The 17,354-nt window shown below is 47.4% G+C and overlaps 1 protein-coding gene across 1 annotated transcript in view; it reads left to right on the forward strand.

Annotated features, from left to right (window-relative positions):
• LOC147711210 (rap1 GTPase-GDP dissociation stimulator 1-like) overlaps positions 1-17,354 on the forward strand; it is a 622,318-nt gene that overhangs the window by 552,228 nt on the left and 52,736 nt on the right. The window contains exon 12 of the mRNA XM_086921991.1: positions 5,573-5,699. Coding sequence (XP_086778117.1) covers positions 5,573-5,699 — 127 coding nt within the window. The remainder of the gene's footprint in view (positions 1-5,572; positions 5,700-17,354) is intronic.

A 17,354-nucleotide genomic window follows, 5' to 3' on the forward strand; every position in this document is an offset into this window, starting at 1 on the left:
GGCTACATCTAAAACTATTAAACTGTACAAGGTAATCGCACTTCAGTCACCTACTATGCCAGATTCGTACCCCACAGGTGATCCAAGTATTCAGGTTGCACAAGGCATCAGCACTATAACTTGCGAATTGACTAAGGACCTGTATTATTGTTCTCGTTGTCAGGGTGAATTGAATCAGTAAGGCCTGACAATGGTTAGACCATACGTCCACGCAAGGCACTTTTAAATAGAGTAAGCATAGGTGCCACATAGGTTTTAACAAACGATTTGCACACTTGCTTACCCATGTAATAGCTTTTTATTCATAATAGTATTTTAATCTCGGGAAACTTTGCACAATTTTGGAACACACTTCCTAATGTCAACATTTTTAAAGGTTTCGAGAGTTGTTGAAGCAGCCTTTACTTTCTGAATGTATTTGTAATGTTTGTATTGGTATGCAATATTTTCAATTAACTATGCAAATAAAATAAACTTGAACCACTCACCAGGATCCCTGTTGAGCCTTGCTCCGTCCAGCCTCTTTCCTCCCCTCACACGGCACACTGGACTTGGCATGCAGGCGGAAGACTCATGTTCCAGTCACAGAGGAAGTGTTCCTGGCTTTCCGGGTGATAGCCTCTCCAACCGATGGAAGACTAGCAGATCAAGGTCCCTAGTCCTGGTTTTAGCAGTTACACGCTGTGTGAGCTTCTCTTCATGCCAAGGCACAGCACAGTTGATCCCTGCTGTAGAACAGTGCAGTTGAACAACTTGTGGGACTAAAGCTCCCATCTTTATTGTCAGTATCAAAACTTAGATGTGATTTAGTATCTAGTCCTTTGCAATGTGGGTTGTGAGTGGCAGATCCTTTGAAGTGCTCTCTCCTTTGCACTGCCCTTTGTCAAAGGGACAGTTTGCCTTAACTGCAGTAGCTCAAATTCTCAAAACAGGCTAAGCGAGTAACATGGGGCCACACTTGGCTGTCAGCCGCCACTGAAATATGCCTCACAAAGGTTCAAAGTCCTAGGCCTTCCCCTCTATCAAGATTCCCTGGTCTTACAGTGTCAGCCTTATCAGACCCTCCATCCCCAGGCAATGAGCTCAGGCCCAGTGATAAAAAAAAATATTCCCGGTATCAAAGACACGTTTGATGTGCACAAAGGATACCCTAGTCCACCCCTCCTGTGTGTGTTCCCTCAGGAATGTCAGCAATCCACATCTGTCTTTGGATTGCAGTCCTCACTTCCACTAACCTTTCCAGGCCTTGGACTTCCGCAATGGAATCCACAGGCCTCTATTATATGTACCAGGCACACATTCATCCCATCACATACACACAAGTGTCACACATCTCCAGGAGAGATATTGCCACCTATACTCGGGAGAACCTGTTAGAGCTGAGGTCCTCCGTAAGTGGGTGTAAGCAGGTCTGTGGGCTCACTGTTGAGGGCCCTTTCTGTTGTTTAATATGTGGCTTTCAAGCCACATATACTCTTCCCTTGTGTCACCGCCCGTCTAAGCCTAGGATGCATGCAAGCATCTTTAGCCTTAACTTCCGCTCATTAGTCAAACATCATGCCGACATTCCTGACTTGTTGGAGGAGGCTTCCCTGGATGCTCTCTTTCTCACTGAGAAATGGCTCTCTGATGCCACGACAGCTGAACCCGGCCTGGCTCTCGCTGAGGGCTACAGTATTCTTTAATTGAATAGAGCATCTAGAGTGTGGGGCATAGCAATAATTTTTAAATCCTGCTATCCTTGCTCATTCATTAAACAGTTGGTTATCGGTTGTGAGAGTGCCCATTTTAAGGTTACCTTGAGCCCAAACTATACTATGTCTGGGTTACTTGTGTAGCGACCTCCGGGACCTTCCCGAGGTTTTAGAGAGGCCCTTGTAGATACAGTTAACACATTGGCAGTTAATACCCCCAACTTCATGGTGTTGGGGGACTTGAATCTCCATCTGGACAACACCGAGGACACTGATATAGCGAATTTCGTAGCTGACCTTGCAGCGTGTCAACTACTGCAGTTGGTCGTAGGTTCTACGCATAGTGCGGGTCATCTATTAGATCCTATCTTTACCAATATACCCCATATCACAATGTGTGCACCTGTAAAGATGGGTTGGACAGACCATTTTTTGGTTTCTATGTTCCTTCACAGAGTCATTCCCACCCAGTCCAAGGGTCGGTTGCCCTCGCTGAAACCACCCTGGCACAAACTGAATTGGGATCAATATGAGGCTGGTCTCCTGGGCCACTCGGCCTGATTTGCCAGAGGACATCAATGAGGTACATAGGCTATTCTCAGAATGGATTAGGCATCCACTAGATAGCTTAATCCCCATGAAATGGTCAGGTAGTCGTGAAACCAAAACAAGGCCCTGGTATAAGACTGAACTCGCTGACATGCCTAAGGGTTGCAAGAAACTGGAGCGGATATGGAGAAGGGATTTCTGCACGGTAGCCAAGGACACCTAAAGGGCAGCAATTAAAAAATACCATGAAGTCATTTACCAGGCTCGAGCTGTTTTTTTCTCTATTCAAATCCGCGAAAGTGCCAACCCTGCTAAGAGCATGTTTTCTATACTTGCCAGTTTGCAATCCCAGCAAAATGGCGCCGGGTCTACCATCAAGTCCAATAAGCAGTGTGAGGAGCTGGCCACCTTTTTTGTTAAAAAGGTGGACGATATCTGTAGCTCCTTCCCGACCGTACACAGCAATCTGCCGGCGGCTAAATACCTTTCATTCTTTTTCCCCGATTTCGGCAGATCAGCTACGAATACTGTGTAGTATGATCAAGTCGGGTTCTCCTGCCGACTCTCTCAAACCTGACCAATTTAAGAGGGTATTGCCGACCATCTTACCCTCTCTGACGCAGGTGATCAATAAATCTCTCAGTACTGCTACGGTGCCTAGGGCCTGGAAACAGGCTAAAGTAATTCCGCTGCTAAGATTACAGAGGCATATGTGAACTCTCGCCTGTCGGATTTTCTTACTCTTAATAACATACTGGATCCCTCTCAAAATGTCTTTAGGCCAGGTCACAGCATGGAGTCAGCCCCCCTGGCTGTGACAGAACTTCTCTGGTCAGCCATGGATAAGAGGCAATCATCGGCGCTGATCCTGTTGGATTTAAGTGCCGCATTTAACACATTGTTGCATGATATTCTGTTGAGACGCCTGGTGGAGGTAGGAATCAAGGGTCTGGCATTAGAGTGGCTTGCCTCATTTGTGCACAAGAGGTGATTCTCAGTATCTGACCCCCCGTTTGTGTCTAGTGAATACTGTATCAAACAAGGGGTTCCACAGGGCTCCTCCCTTAGTCCCCTACTTTTCAACATCTATGTTCAACCTTTGGCTGCTTTAGCCTTGAGTAGGGGCCTGACCATGGTCTCATATGCTGACGACACTCATTTAGTGGTGGCACTCTCGAATAACACCAATCAAGATGCCCTCAAGTTTCAGGGCGACCTTGCGGCAGTGGCAGAGTGGATGACTGCTAACTGCCTCCAACTGTATTCCAACAAGTCAGAGGTACTTTTGGTTGGCAGAGACCATGGTCTGTGGAGTGATCTCTGGTGGCCTGCTAGTCTGGGCATGCCCCCTTCCCCCAAACAAAGAAAAACGAAAGGGGATGATGGACGGAGCGTTGACAATATAAACACTCACCCCCAGTCAACAGATCTGGGTTTAATCCATCACTGTTCCTTAGCTCACTCCGCCACCCCAGTTCAGACATGGTCATAGGCAAATCAGTCTGACCCTGTGCCTCATGGGAACAGTCCAGCCCGAACTGCCAAGCCATGTCTTCCCTGGACCGGAATCAAGCTTCCCAGGACCGGTTTCTGGAATTACAGCCATCTTCAGCCGGGCTTGCTTGAATCCAGTGGCAAAGTGAGCAAGGGACTCACGTCTGAGCATACCCTGCCAATTTAGGGCGAACAAAGAAAAACCAAAGGGGATGATGGACGGAGCGTTGACAATACAAACACTCATCCCCTTTTGTATCCCTTCCCCCAAACAAGCAGTAAAGAATTTAGGGGTTTGGTTGAGCTCATCTTTAATCTACTGAGCCCAAACCAAACAAACAGTAGGGATCTGCTTTGGAATTTTACGGGGGCTCAGGCCACTGATGGGCTTCTTTGATGCCTCTACACGTCAGGGCATCATTCAAGTGATGGTTTTGTCCAGACTTGATCATGCCTGTTCCCTCTACTTAGGGTCTAATAAAGCAGAGGTCCAGAGGCTGCAAAGGACACAAAATGCAGCAGTCAGAACACTCCTAGAACCTGCGCAAGTCCTGCTCTGTGTCCAGTGCCATCCGTCGCCTCCATTGGCTACCGGTGGCCAGGCACATTGAATTTAGGGCCTTATGTACCTCTTTTAAGGTTTTGAAATCTCCCACCCTGCCTATTCTGACCAATCTTCTTTCGCCGTATCTCCCATCACGTCCCCTTTGGTCAGAGGGTCAGCATTTGGTAGTGGTTCCTCGGATACCTAGAGTTCAGGCTGGTGGTCGCTCTTTTCGCTATAGAGCAGCCACTTTATGGAATACACTTCCTGTGCAGATTCAGGGTCTTAATAACTACTTGGAATTTAGGAAGGGCATCAAGACTCTTCTTTTCCCCACTAACTAGCTGGTGTTACTCTGCTATCTGTCAGTGTTCCTTCTAGCGCCGAGGCGCCCCTTCGCTGGGGCAGCTGTCGCGCTCTATAAGACACCTTAACATAACATAACATTCACTATTCACTATGTAGGCCAAGGGTGAGTTAAGTACACAGACGTGAAACTTTACAGAAGTTGTCCGATAAGCACCCATCCTGTGACACGCGTAAAAAGACCTATTCACACCACTACTAAACTCAAACGGGTTTATGCTGAATTTGATTTATGGTATATTCTTTGCTCCGGTAATTGGCTACATTTCGTGTCTTTGGCATGTTTTGTCGCTTGTCTTTTGTGATATTGCCTAAGCATCTGCCTGGTCTTATGATTTGCTGTTTTTTATCCCCTTTGAAATCTAGCATTTCTGTTGTCCTGTTTATGTTGGTAATTTACTGTGCTGATACCTTGGGAAAAAAATTGTACAATTTCAATAAAAATTGTTTAAAAAGGGTAAAAACAAACGGGTTTACTGCCACCATTGCACTCATGTCACTCAACTCCTGGCAAGAGCTGTAGCCCTCCACCACTATGAAGGTTGTGCTTGGTGTGCTCCTCCCTGTCTAACAAGACCGCATTACCACAAGACACCCCCTGGGCCGTGGTCACTCAGTGATAACCAGGATCCAGATATCCATGCAGCTGGGGCACTTAGGGCAGGGGAGCAGCTCTGTCCCCATGCAGGACTTTTCCATCCTGCACTTGCCGTAAATGGCGAAGTGGATATTGGTTTATATTATTTCAACTGAAAGGATTCCAATTCTTTCCTGCAGATGTTTTCCTTTAAAAGAGCTTGATAACAAGTACAGAACTGGGAAGGGGAGCTGCTGGTCACAAATGATACTCATTATTATGACTATTATTCTAAATGCATTGGATCTAACCGTAGGAAGTTGTGACGCTGTGTTTTGGTTTCCACAGGAAGTGGTGAAGGCTGTGCAGGAAGCACATGGAGTCAAACATCTGGTCTCCATGACAACAAGCGCACACGTCATTATGCAGAACGAAGCCCTCATAGCTCTGGCCATTGCATCAGCGATCAGTCTAGGTAAAACGTGGCGACCTTGATAATTGGCTGCTTTGTGTTGAGATGTTTCTAATTGCCAATCTGTTTCTGTTGCCTGATCTTTCTTATGCATGGAAGAGCCAAAGTAATCCACGCTTTTATCTGGCATATGCCTCTTGCATTTTATTAATTAATGCTAATAAATGTGTTGCAAACTCAAATTTTGTCAAAAATACAAGTTAACTCCAGGTGGATGGAGGCCCTGACATAAAGAGTCATCCGGTAATGTAACAGGCTGTCCCATGAGCACATATCTCTAAGCTGTGGACACCAGCACCCAGGGGAACATTTTCTGGGATAGATTTCAATTAATACTGGAAGTCAAAAATCAAACACACCTTAGACATTTATAAAAATATTCATATTTATTTACAAAATCCAAAATAATTCTAGGTCTACAAAATGCACAATTGATTTCAAATATAATTCTATATTCTTAGGAGATGAGTTATATAGTTTCATTGTCTCAGATTGTTCACATTGTCCAAGAGAAAACATCTAGTGCAGGGGTTGAAAGCAGGGCACAATCATAACCTGCAGTATTTTTTGCCTGTAGAGGGGGAATACGCGAGAGGTTATTGGTTCATCCTTCCGCCAGTGTATATCGCCTTCTCAAGTGACCTCTCCTATAGGTCAATGGCTCCTCAAGCTATCGCCTGGAATACAAATAAATGAGTGCAGAAGAGGATTCAAGAGAAGATGTTCGTGTGCAACTGCTCCAGCTACCCTACCAAGAGGCTTAACATCTCCTGGGCTTGAGTATCGTTTTGGAACAGTATACTGTCCATCTAGTGCTCACACCCAGTAAAAGTGTTCTCTGCCTCACCTGCAACTTTAATCAAGTGGTCCATCTAACATGAAATCACAAATTATGCTAAAAGTCACCCCCACGTGTTCACAAGGCCAACTTATAGCGACTCCATAAGTGGAGACATGAAGGTCTAAATGTTGACGGGAGTGAGAGTCTATCACACAAACTTATGTTCTTCACTCAGAAGTGTATTCAGAGTTTCCATATGCAAAGACACACACGTGTGCACGCACACACAGCTTTGCCAGATCATCGTCAAGAAATATTTATTCGATCAGTGTAGACCATACAAGCCCATAAAACATGAATATCACATAAATACTGACTGAATACTTAGTTACAGCAAAGAAGGAATATATTACAGACATAAGGACAATCTAAAAAAGTATTACTGAGTGCAAATTAAAAACATAATAAAATGTACGTATAAAATGCTAGTGCCATGGTGCATTAACTGAAACAGGTTCAACAGGTTCAGATTTTTACAATAAAATTCGATTTTTCAATAAATACAAAAACTGCCCTGTGAGGTGGTATTGGAGGATGGCTCCTCTAGGCCACAAATAGCTTTTTTCTCCAATCTGAGGGCACCTTATAAAAAACTTGCAACCCTAAAACAGGTCGCAGAGGAGGGTACGTTTTGTAAAAACAACAATGCAGGCCTTACTTGTATAAATTGGTTGTTTCTTACCAGCGAATAATAAATGTACGCCTCAGAGAGCTATACAAATCGTAGAAAAATATAAAATTCCATGCGTCCTGTTCCGAAAAGTTATCACAAGGGCAAGGTTTCAAGGCTGCTGGCTTTTGAAACAAGCATTGGAAATGCAATAGGGCTCGCATTAGGAAAGTTTGAGCTATTGGTCTTATAAATGAATTTTTTTTTATTTATGTGTTATTTTTTAAAATAGCTAAATTAATAGCTTTGTCATTTACAATGCCAATAGTTCTAACTTTCGCAAACACCTATAGCATTTGTAATGCAACATGTTTTGTATTTACGTGACTTAGATGTATTGATATTACAAATAACAATGGCTTTTAATTTTTTTAAATAATTAATACTTAAATAATTTATGTAATTTGTAATGGCAATAGCTTACACTTTTGTAAATAACTTTTGTGAAGATTATGTTCAGTGTTTTTTATTGTGACGAAAATCCAAAAACAGAAGTGAAATCTTAACATCTTTTTGTGATTTTTAATAAAGCAAGAAAGCTTGAAAACCGCTTGAAACATTGAAAGAACATATTTGAACCAGTGATGCTGTGGTTGCGCTGAGTGATGCTGTGGTTGCGCTGAGTGATGCTGTGGTGGTGCTGAGTGATGCTGTGGTTGCGCTGAGTGGTGTGTGCATTGGTGGAGCTTAGTGGGTGCATTGGTGGAGCTGTGTGGTGGGTGCATTGGTGGGGCTTAGTTAGAGCATCGGTGGAGCTGTGTGGTGGGTGCATCGGTGGAGCTGTGTGGTGGGTGCCTCGGCGGAGCTGTGTGGTGGGTGCCTCGGCGGAGCTGTGTAGGTGGAGCTGTGTGGTGGGTGCCTCGGTGGAGCTGTGTGGTGGGTGCCTCGGTGGAGCTGTGTGGTGGGTGCATCGGTGGAGCTGTGTGGTGGGTGCATCGGTGGAGCTGTATGGTGGGTGCCTCGGTGGAGCTGTGTGGTGGGTGCCTCGGTGAAACTGTGTGGTGGGTGCATCGGTGGAGCTGTGTAGGTGGAGCTGTGTAGGTGGAGCTGTGTGGTGGGTGCATCTGTGGAGCTGTGTGGTGGGTGCACCTGTGGAGCTGTATGGTGGGTGCCTCGGTGGAGCTGTGTGGTGGGTGCATCAGTGCAGCTGGGTGGTGGGTGCCTTGGTGGAGCTGTATGGTGGGTGCCTCGGTGGAGCTGTGTGGTGGGTGCATCGGTGGAGCTGTGTCGGTGGAGGTGGGTGCATCGGTGGTGGTGGGTGCATCGGTGGAGCTGTGTCTGTGGAGCTGTGTGGTGGCTGCATCGGTGAAGCTGTGTGGTGGGTGCACCGGTGAAGCTGTGTGGTGGGTGCATCAGTGGAGCTGTGTGGTGGGTGCATCGGTGGAGCTGTGCGGTGGGTGCATCGGTGGAGCTGTGTGGTGGGTGCATCAGTGGAGCTGTGTGGTGGGTGCATCGGTGGAGCTGTGTCGTTGGAGCTGTGTGCTGGGTGCATCGGTGGAGCTGGGTGGTGGGTGCATCGGTGGAGCTGTGTGATGGGTGCATCGGTGGAGCTGTGTGGTGGGTGCCTCGGCGGAGCTGTGTGGTGGGTGCATCGGCGGAGCTGTGTAGGTGGAGCTGTGTGGTGGGTGCATCGGTGGAGCTGTGTGGTGGGTGCCTCAGTGGAGCTGTGTGGTGGGTGCATCGGTGGAGCTGTGTGGTGGGTGCCTCGGTGGAGCTGTGTGGTGGGTGCATCAGTGGAGCTGTGTAGGTGGAGCTGTGTGGTGGGTGCATCTGTGGAGCTGTGTGGTGGGTGCACCTGTGGAGCTGTATGGTGGGTGCCTCGGTGGAGCTGTGTGGTGGGTGCATCAGTGCAGCTGGGTGGTGGGTGCCTTGGTGGAGCTGTATGGTGGGTGCCTAGGTGGAGCTGTGTGGTGGGTGCATCGGTGGAGCTGTGTCGGTGGAGGTGGGTGGTGGGTGCATCAGTGGTGGTGGGTGCATCGGTGGAGCTGTGTCCGTGGAGCTGTGCGGTGGCTGCATCGGTGAAGCTGTGTGGTGGGTGCACCGGTGGAGCTGTGTGGTGGGTGCATCAGTGGAGCTGTGTGGTGGGTGCATCGGTGGAGCTGTGTGGTGGGTGCATCGGTGGAGCTGTGTGGTGGGTGCATCAGTGTAGCTGTGTGGTGGGTGCATCGGTGGAGCTGTGTCGTTGGAGCTGTGTGCTGGGTGCATCGGTGGAGCTGGGTGGTGGGTGCATCGGTGGAGCTGTGTGGTGGGTGCATCGGTGGAGCTGTGTCGTTGGAGCTGTGTGCTGGGTGCATCGGTGGAGCTGTGTGGTGGGTGCATCTGTTGAGCTGTCTGGTGGGTGCATCTGTGGAGCTGTGTGGTTGGAGCTGTGTGCTGGGTGCATCGGTGGAGCTGGGTGGTGGGTGCATCGGTGGAGCTGTGTGGTGGGTGCATCGGTGGAGCTGTGTAGGTGGAGCTGTGTGGTGGGTGCATCTGTTGAGCTGTGTGGTGGGTGCCTCGGTGGAGCTGTGTGGTGGGTGCATCTGTGGAGCTGTGTGCTGGGTGCATCGGTGGAGCTGGGTGGTGGGTGCATTGGTGGAGCTGTGTGGTGGGTGCATCAGTGGAGCTGTGTAGGTGGAGCTGTGTGGTGGGTGCATCGGTGGAGCTGTGTGGTGGGTGCATCGGTAGAGCTGGGTGGTGGTGGGTGCCTCGGTGGAGCTGTGTGGTGGGTGCATCGGTGGAGCTGTATGATGGGTGCCTCGGTGGAGCTGGATTCAATGGTCTTTTACGAGGAGGCCCTGGTGTCAGAACACTCATGTTGTAATAAAACAACGGATAGTACATTATCTGGAGATGTATTTCAAATCAACTTCAAGAAATTTGTTTAGCAATATTAGAATCTGAGTGCTTACTCACTCAGCATCAGAGTGGTTAAACTGCTGACCATGGATCGACTGGTTTCGTTCCAATTGTGCAGTACGGTACAAATAAATCTGTTTTGTGGCGTTCATTCAATTTCTTCATGCATGCCAGGTCACGTGCTTTAAGCCACAGCCATATTACGTAGGCCATGCATCTTAGAAAGGATTTCTAGTTACACTTTTTTTGGTCATGCCCTTTAGAGAACACACCTCAACTTTCACGAAAGTTACAACACTGGCCATAGACACATTAACAATGAGAGCTGCATTAGTGAGCGCAGGACCCATGATCTTCAAATTGCACACAGTTCTCTACAACATGCACATTAACCCACTTAGCTATGACACCGCTCAGAAAAAAATGCCTTGATAGGGGAGGGTGACACAGAAATTGAGCTGCAGGTGTGCTTCGTGCGAATTATGATGCAATATGTTTGGGGAGCACACTCAACACACACAACTCTACTCCACACTCCGAGCTCGTGCTAAAACCCGAATCTCGAGGGAGTTGTGTGTGTGACATTGTAACCTGGTAGCTTTTCCATCTTCCTTCCTTGTGTGCAGATATTTTCGGTGTGACGAACACAATGCAAATACACTCGTTCGAGAGATTGGAGCTGTCACTAAGGCGCTGGCGTCACAGCTGAGTTTGGAATGAAAGAGGCGGATGCGTGCACTCCGCATTCAAAGACCCTTGGATGCCTTAATGGCACATGGAATACTTTACAGCCTTCTAATGGCAGGCGGCGGTTAATGACTGTGAAGAACAAACAGAAAGCACCAGAAACGAGGCGGAAATGCAAGACACATGGCAAGCTGGAGGGAAAACGTGCGGTATTGGCCTCTGCTTTTAAGGGATCTGAGATTTAATGAAAGGTTGGTGCATTTCAAAGGCATGGTGTTTGACGTCTGTGCCCCTTCACATGCGCGGGAAAGGCGGGAAGACATAGCCCTACTTGGCTTTCTCTGCCCTGCTCTCTACAGAGAAATCTCCCGAATAGCCCCTGAATTCTGTTGGTTAGAGATGCTGATTTATCAATTGTTCAGGGCAGGTGGAAAATAGAAATGGAACTGTCCCCGGAATGGGTAATCAGCATGCATGGAAGTCTACAATCCCTAAATAAAACGCCTGTCTCTAATTTCTTTATACCTCAAAGAAACAAGTTAAACAAGTTTTAAAAGGAGACACGGCCTCCGGCCGTGAAACTGAAAGTACGGCCGGCCGGCCGTGAATAATTAGCGGGTGAGAAATGCGCTGGGAGGGCTGCCTTTGATGTGGTAATGCGAGGCAGGCAGGCAGGCGGCTGGTGGCATTGTGCACGCGCTTTTTAGGGCTTGCGCTTGCGCAATCACCTAAAAAGCGCACGCACTCCATGCAATCGTCAGTGGAATCGCCAGTGGTGGTTAACCTCTGGATAAGCCACATTAGAGCTTCGCCAGCTATGCGCATGCGCACAGCAGGTGAGCCCTAAAAACCATTGGGACTGTTCGGAACCAGTGTATAGTGCTGAGTCTAAATCTGGCCAATATAAAATGATGGTGGGGATTATTGACAAATGAGAGTAGGGCCTCCCCGCTCAAACTTGTTGGCAACAAGGCGTTCTGACATACTGTGGCTTTCATAAGTTCCCTGTCTTACCTTTCCCCAAGCCGCCTGGACAGAAATACGCTTTTGATGGCCTGCACATCACCTGGGCTTAAAGGTTTTGGGTTATTGTACAGATCCAAGCAGCCTAGGCTCATCAGCTGTTCCTGAACGTATCCCAACCACAGAATACGCAGGGCTCCTTATAGGGCACTACAGTCCTTTAATACTTGATTACTCAGGGTAGGAACCGGATTTGATCAAATTCTCAGCCAGCGTGTTATTGGTGCCACAGCAATATGATCAGATATATAACCCCCTCCTAGCTCCTCATAAATAATAAAAGAGGGAGTGGTGATCGGAAAGGCAAGAAGTCTGCACAAAAATGTATTCTCTACTGCCTGTAATTCTCTAACATCCTTGTACCCCCACAAATCGCAACCATAGCTTACTATAGGGATGCGTTTTTCTTTAAAAACCTTTAAAAGGGTGGGCACAGGGTTAGCCCCTAGTCTCTTAGCAAAGTCCATAGTGGCACCAACGGCTCTCTCTAATGTATTCTTTTTGAGAGTTCTTTGGGCGACCCAGGAGCCTCTGTCATCAAACAATACTCCCACGTAGGGAAAAGTTGACACCCTAGTAAGCTCTGGCCCCCTACAAAAGAACTTGCACCCAGCGGCCTTGAGGCTCCCACTAGTCATTGTGTGCGATGTAGTAAAATTAGTAGAGAGATCCAGAGAAGCCAGAAAATCGATAAAAACGTTTAAAAGATTTTGGATTTTGGAGGCCCACTGCATTAAGTGCAAGCAACACTGCATCATTGGCATAAACAAAATGCAGGTATTAGTTTCATGCCTGCCCTGGGTATATCTATACAAACCGCTGTCAAGGCATCCCCAAGTTTATTGATATATATGGTAAACAGCAGGGGAGCCAAATGCACCCCTGCCGTACCCCTCTCTTAACCCCCCATAAGGCGGACAGGCTACCATTTACATCATACCTGACCGATGCGTGAGATTGAGATGAGATGTTTGAAGGAAAGCCACCATGTCTGCGTCCATACCTAGCTCCAGGAGAATTGGCCAAAGTTTGGATCTATTAACTGGCTTGAATGCCAAAGTTAGGTCCATAAAGGCAATATGTCTCTTAGGTATGGTATATCTTCCCACTACCAATTGTAAGTTTATACACTGATCTACTGTCCCTCTGCTCTGCCTAAAGCTACATTGGAGCACTGGAATAACATTATGATTAGCTAGCTAGCAGGTTAATTGTGCCAAAACAACCTTCCCCATGATTAGCAGCAGAGTCAAGGGGGGAAATGGGGCGATAACAAACTGGGTCATCCCTTACCACTTTTTAAAAAAAATGGTAAAATGTTGGCTTTAGACCATGAAGCTGGAAAACCACTCTTGCTGATCGCGTCAAAAATGTGTGTCAGAATCTTCGGCCAGAACAGGGCGTTGGCTTTGTAGAGATACGGGGGGACCCCATCCGGGCCAGGAGCTTTCTCCCCGGCTGTATCCGAGATGGCTTTAAGCACTTCCTCAGTGTTGAAAATCAAAGGTGAGATTTAAGGTCCAGGTTCCCATGGGGTGTTCGGCGCCCCCAGAACCTCCCAGTCATACATCCCTTCAAAGTGTTGAACCCATCTCTCTGGGGCAATGGTGCAATCTACTCTAGAATTTACCAAGCCGGAAAGTAAATCACTGTTTACTATTTCCCAAAACTTGGAGCTGTTAGCCAACACACTAGCCTCACACAAGCCTTCCCACGCCTCTTTTCTATGTTTTATTTCCTCCGCTGGATCGCTAGTCTATAAGCTTTCCGACAAACCCTTATCTGGCTCTTGTCCCTGGGTTGGTGCTTAAGTGCAGCCATTAGATTCTGATGGGACTTGGAACAGTTCCCGTCACACCACTTTCCCCTTTACCAGCATTGGACTTTCTTGGGGCAGTCACATTTTCAGCAATATGATTGGTTATTCTATTAAAAGCATCTAAAACTTGTCATGTGTCCCACTATCCAGACATAAAGCAATTTCTACGCTGCTTACAAAAAATACATTTTCGAAAAAAAAAAACTCAGCTATCAGCCTACGGGCTTGATCCCTTGGACTGATAGAAGTGTTTGGGATACTCTTGCCCACCTCTCTGTTAAGATCATAATTCCAGGCCAAAACCAACGTTGCGGGGTTATGGTCACTAAAGATATTTCAAGAAATATTTAGGACAGTAACAGCAGCAAGCAGAGGAGTAGATGCATGATGAAATCAATAATGGATGAGCAACCCCTACCAGAAAAAAAAGGAGACAAAATCACCAGATTGGGCAAATTGTTTTCCGCTATTAACTCCTCCAAACAATGCCCTTGGTTAGTGTGCTCAGAATGGGTGACCATAGACATTGCATCCAAAGTAGCTTTCGTGAGGGTGCAATCTACTTGACATAAATGTACATTAAAGTCGCCCAGAATTATAACCTGATAGTAAGTAGCCGAGGATTTGATGCTCTTCAGCGCCAGGACACTTTGCGCCTCAGTGCGCTTTAAAAACTTACATAACATACCATGATGTGGGTCAGCTCTGCCACTGCCTGGTTCTCAGATGAAAGTTTGCAGGGGCATTCGTCAAGTCAGTTGATTTGAGTGTGTTCTCAATAGTCACAGTGATCCGGCAAAGCTGACCTGCCCTATGAGCACTACCCAAGTTTTACCTGCCAAAACAAGCCGTTCCATTATTGATGGAAACGTATTTAATTGTATGCCAATAGCCCCTTGTTCAGAAAATACATTACATTGAGCAAATAATTGGCTATTCTGTCGTTGATTTGATTTAGTCGCCAATAATGGTTCAAATACCATTTGAAATGCCTGATTGCAACAATAAGGCTAACCCATGCAATGGGTAACAGCTGTATCATGGTCATGCGTAACAGTTGCTGCACCATGCACTGATAACTGCCGGACTAGTGCACAAGGGAGATATAGGTCAAACATAAGGGTTCTGGATCTTCTCGATGCAATTAGGACGCAACTTCTTACAAAGTTTTGCAGTCGAGGCAGACCTTGCTTCCCCGTGGCTGCTACAAACAACGTTGTCCTTACCATTTACGGCAGAGAGGCAAAATAGACACTGTTGCAAGCATTCGCTGGGCCTGGGAGGGAACCCGCAGACACATAGGGGCATATTTACATGTTCTGGCGCATCTCTGCAAATCAGCAGGGATGCGCCAGAACAGATGCGTCATGCAATCCCCTCCTTCCGCCACCAGAGATGCGCCGCATTTACAATGCGATGCACCATGGTGCAAGGAAGGGAAGATGCGTGACGCATCTTGTGGCGTATAGGCGGCGCATTGCTAGAGTCGCGTCGCAAGCGCGAGGCAACTCCTGCAATGCACAGGGGCCACCCATACTCAACGTGGTGCGTCACTCCTTACGCCTGCTTCAAGCAGGTGTAAGGATTTGACGAAGCAGCGTCGTAAAACTGACTCAGTGAAATCTTGTAGATTTCACTGCGTCAGTTTTACGGGGCTTCCCTGTGAGGGAACGCCCACCCTGCGACAGAACGCCCACATGAAACTTGACGCAGGTTTCATGTGGTGCAGGGCTTTACAACGTGACGCATCTGCCTAGATGCGTCACGTTCTAAATAAGTCGCAACGTGGCGCATTGTTTACGCCACCGCTGTGTCACAAAAGTGACGCAACAGCGGCGTAAAAGTGTTGCAAGGGGCTAGTAAGGGGATAAGGCCCTACACGCGCATGGAACTTTCTAGCAACCCCTCCGTTCCTCCACTGCAAACTAGCAGTATGGCACGTCGAGCCGTGGCTCTGGGCATTTGCACTAATGCTGACCTCTATCTTAATGGACAGTTCTTTTCTCTCCCGGACAACGCAACTCCACTAAACAATCTGCTATATTATCAGATAAGAGCAACCTGCAGAAACATGAATGATGCATTCCCCAGCCCTCCACCGTCAAACGCAGCACTCAAATATATCCGCACAGCGTCCTTTCAGTGTAAACTCGCCACTAGACTGTAGGCGGTGACTATCGCAGCCTCCCCGGTGGACACAGAATGGGCAGCAGATTTAGTCGCAGAGCCTTCACCAGAGCAGTGGCAGTACTGCTGCAATCAGTCCCCAACAGCCGCAGTCGGTAGTAGGTGTACCTGCAGGACGGTGACGTGGGGAGGGGGAGGGGCAGGGTGGGGGGTAGTAAGCTATGGATTGCGGAGCTTTACAGGTAAGTAAACATATAAATAAATAAAACGAATTTCGTTGCGCGCACTGCATCCCCAAATGCGATGCAGTGCGCGCAACGAAATTCATTTTATTTATTTATATGTTTACTTACTTGTAAAGCTCCGTAATCTATAGATTACTACCCCCCACCCTGCCCCTTCCCACGTCACCGCCCTGCAGGTACACCTACTACCGACCGCGGCTGGTCCCCAAAACTCTCTCCCAATTATCGACTCGCCTGATACATTTAACATTTTTACACAGACTATATCGCACCCCTGCAGCACTTCACAAAATGGGCCTGTTGGAGGATGCAAGATGCTTGTGATGCTCTGCCCCCTACGCAACTTTTGCACACTTAGCCTGGTCATGTCCAAAGATAGAAAACTAGTACCATCACCTCTGACACCCTTACACCCGACCCCCTCACATGCCTTCTGGGATATGTCAAGGAAATCCCAGATGTTAACCGCAGACTGGTTGCAATGCTACTGGTGCTGGCCAGGCGTAGGGTGGCGATTCACAGGGGCCGTAAACCGGCACAATTTACCAAATACTGGCTAGCAGACGCTGCACATTGTCAGTTGCACCTGAAGCGAATACTGGAACTTAATGCCCCTAGCGAGCAGGCCAAATGATATCTGGGCCCCCCAGGTGTCCTATCTCCAACAGGTTGATGAAGCTGACGAATCCCCTGACTGCCCCCCAGGCCCTGTGGCCGCGAACGAGGATGTTCACAATGACAGTTGCAGACCAAGCCCCCATGGCAATGTGATGTTGGGAATAATATATATGCTAATACAAAATGTTGTTTCTGTGCTCAGATTTTGATTATACCGTCATGCACTCTCAATGTCCTGTTGTTACTAGAATGCCTCGTTAACGTGCAATAGCTCATACTATGTAATTGAATGCATAACTTGTAATGCAATTTACTCTAAACAAAGTTTTGCAAAACCAAAAAAAAACTTCTCACAAAAGGACATTATCCTCTGACTTCTAAACAGTCACATCACGAAGTGTTCCCAGTGTGTCATTTTAAGACAGCAATACCTCTTCTGGTGCATGGAGATCTTAGATCTGTAGCATGGTAACCATTTCCTTCCCTTCCTAGGGACTTCCCTTCCTCTGAGATCTGGACCCTGCATTGCCTAGGTGAGGCAAGCTGAGATTTTCTGACGTTGTTAGACAAGCATTGACAAAGCCAATTGGTATCGCATTCACGAAGCATTGACTTTGTCAATGTTTTAGGCATATGTACAGCATTATGGCTAAAATTAAAAAGAATGTATGTTATTGGGATACTGAAGATGAATTTGCCTTGCTCACAACATAGACAGACTTTCCTAAATGTCTACACTCTGTAGCTGCAGCATCTACCCCTCCAGTGTGTCCATCACACTGGAGCTAGA

Source organism: Lissotriton vulgaris, chromosome 5 (genome assembly GCF_964263255.1).
Source record: "Lissotriton vulgaris chromosome 5, aLisVul1.2, whole genome shotgun sequence".
In the NCBI taxonomy this organism is placed as follows: Eukaryota; Metazoa; Chordata; class Amphibia; order Caudata; family Salamandridae; genus Lissotriton; species Lissotriton vulgaris.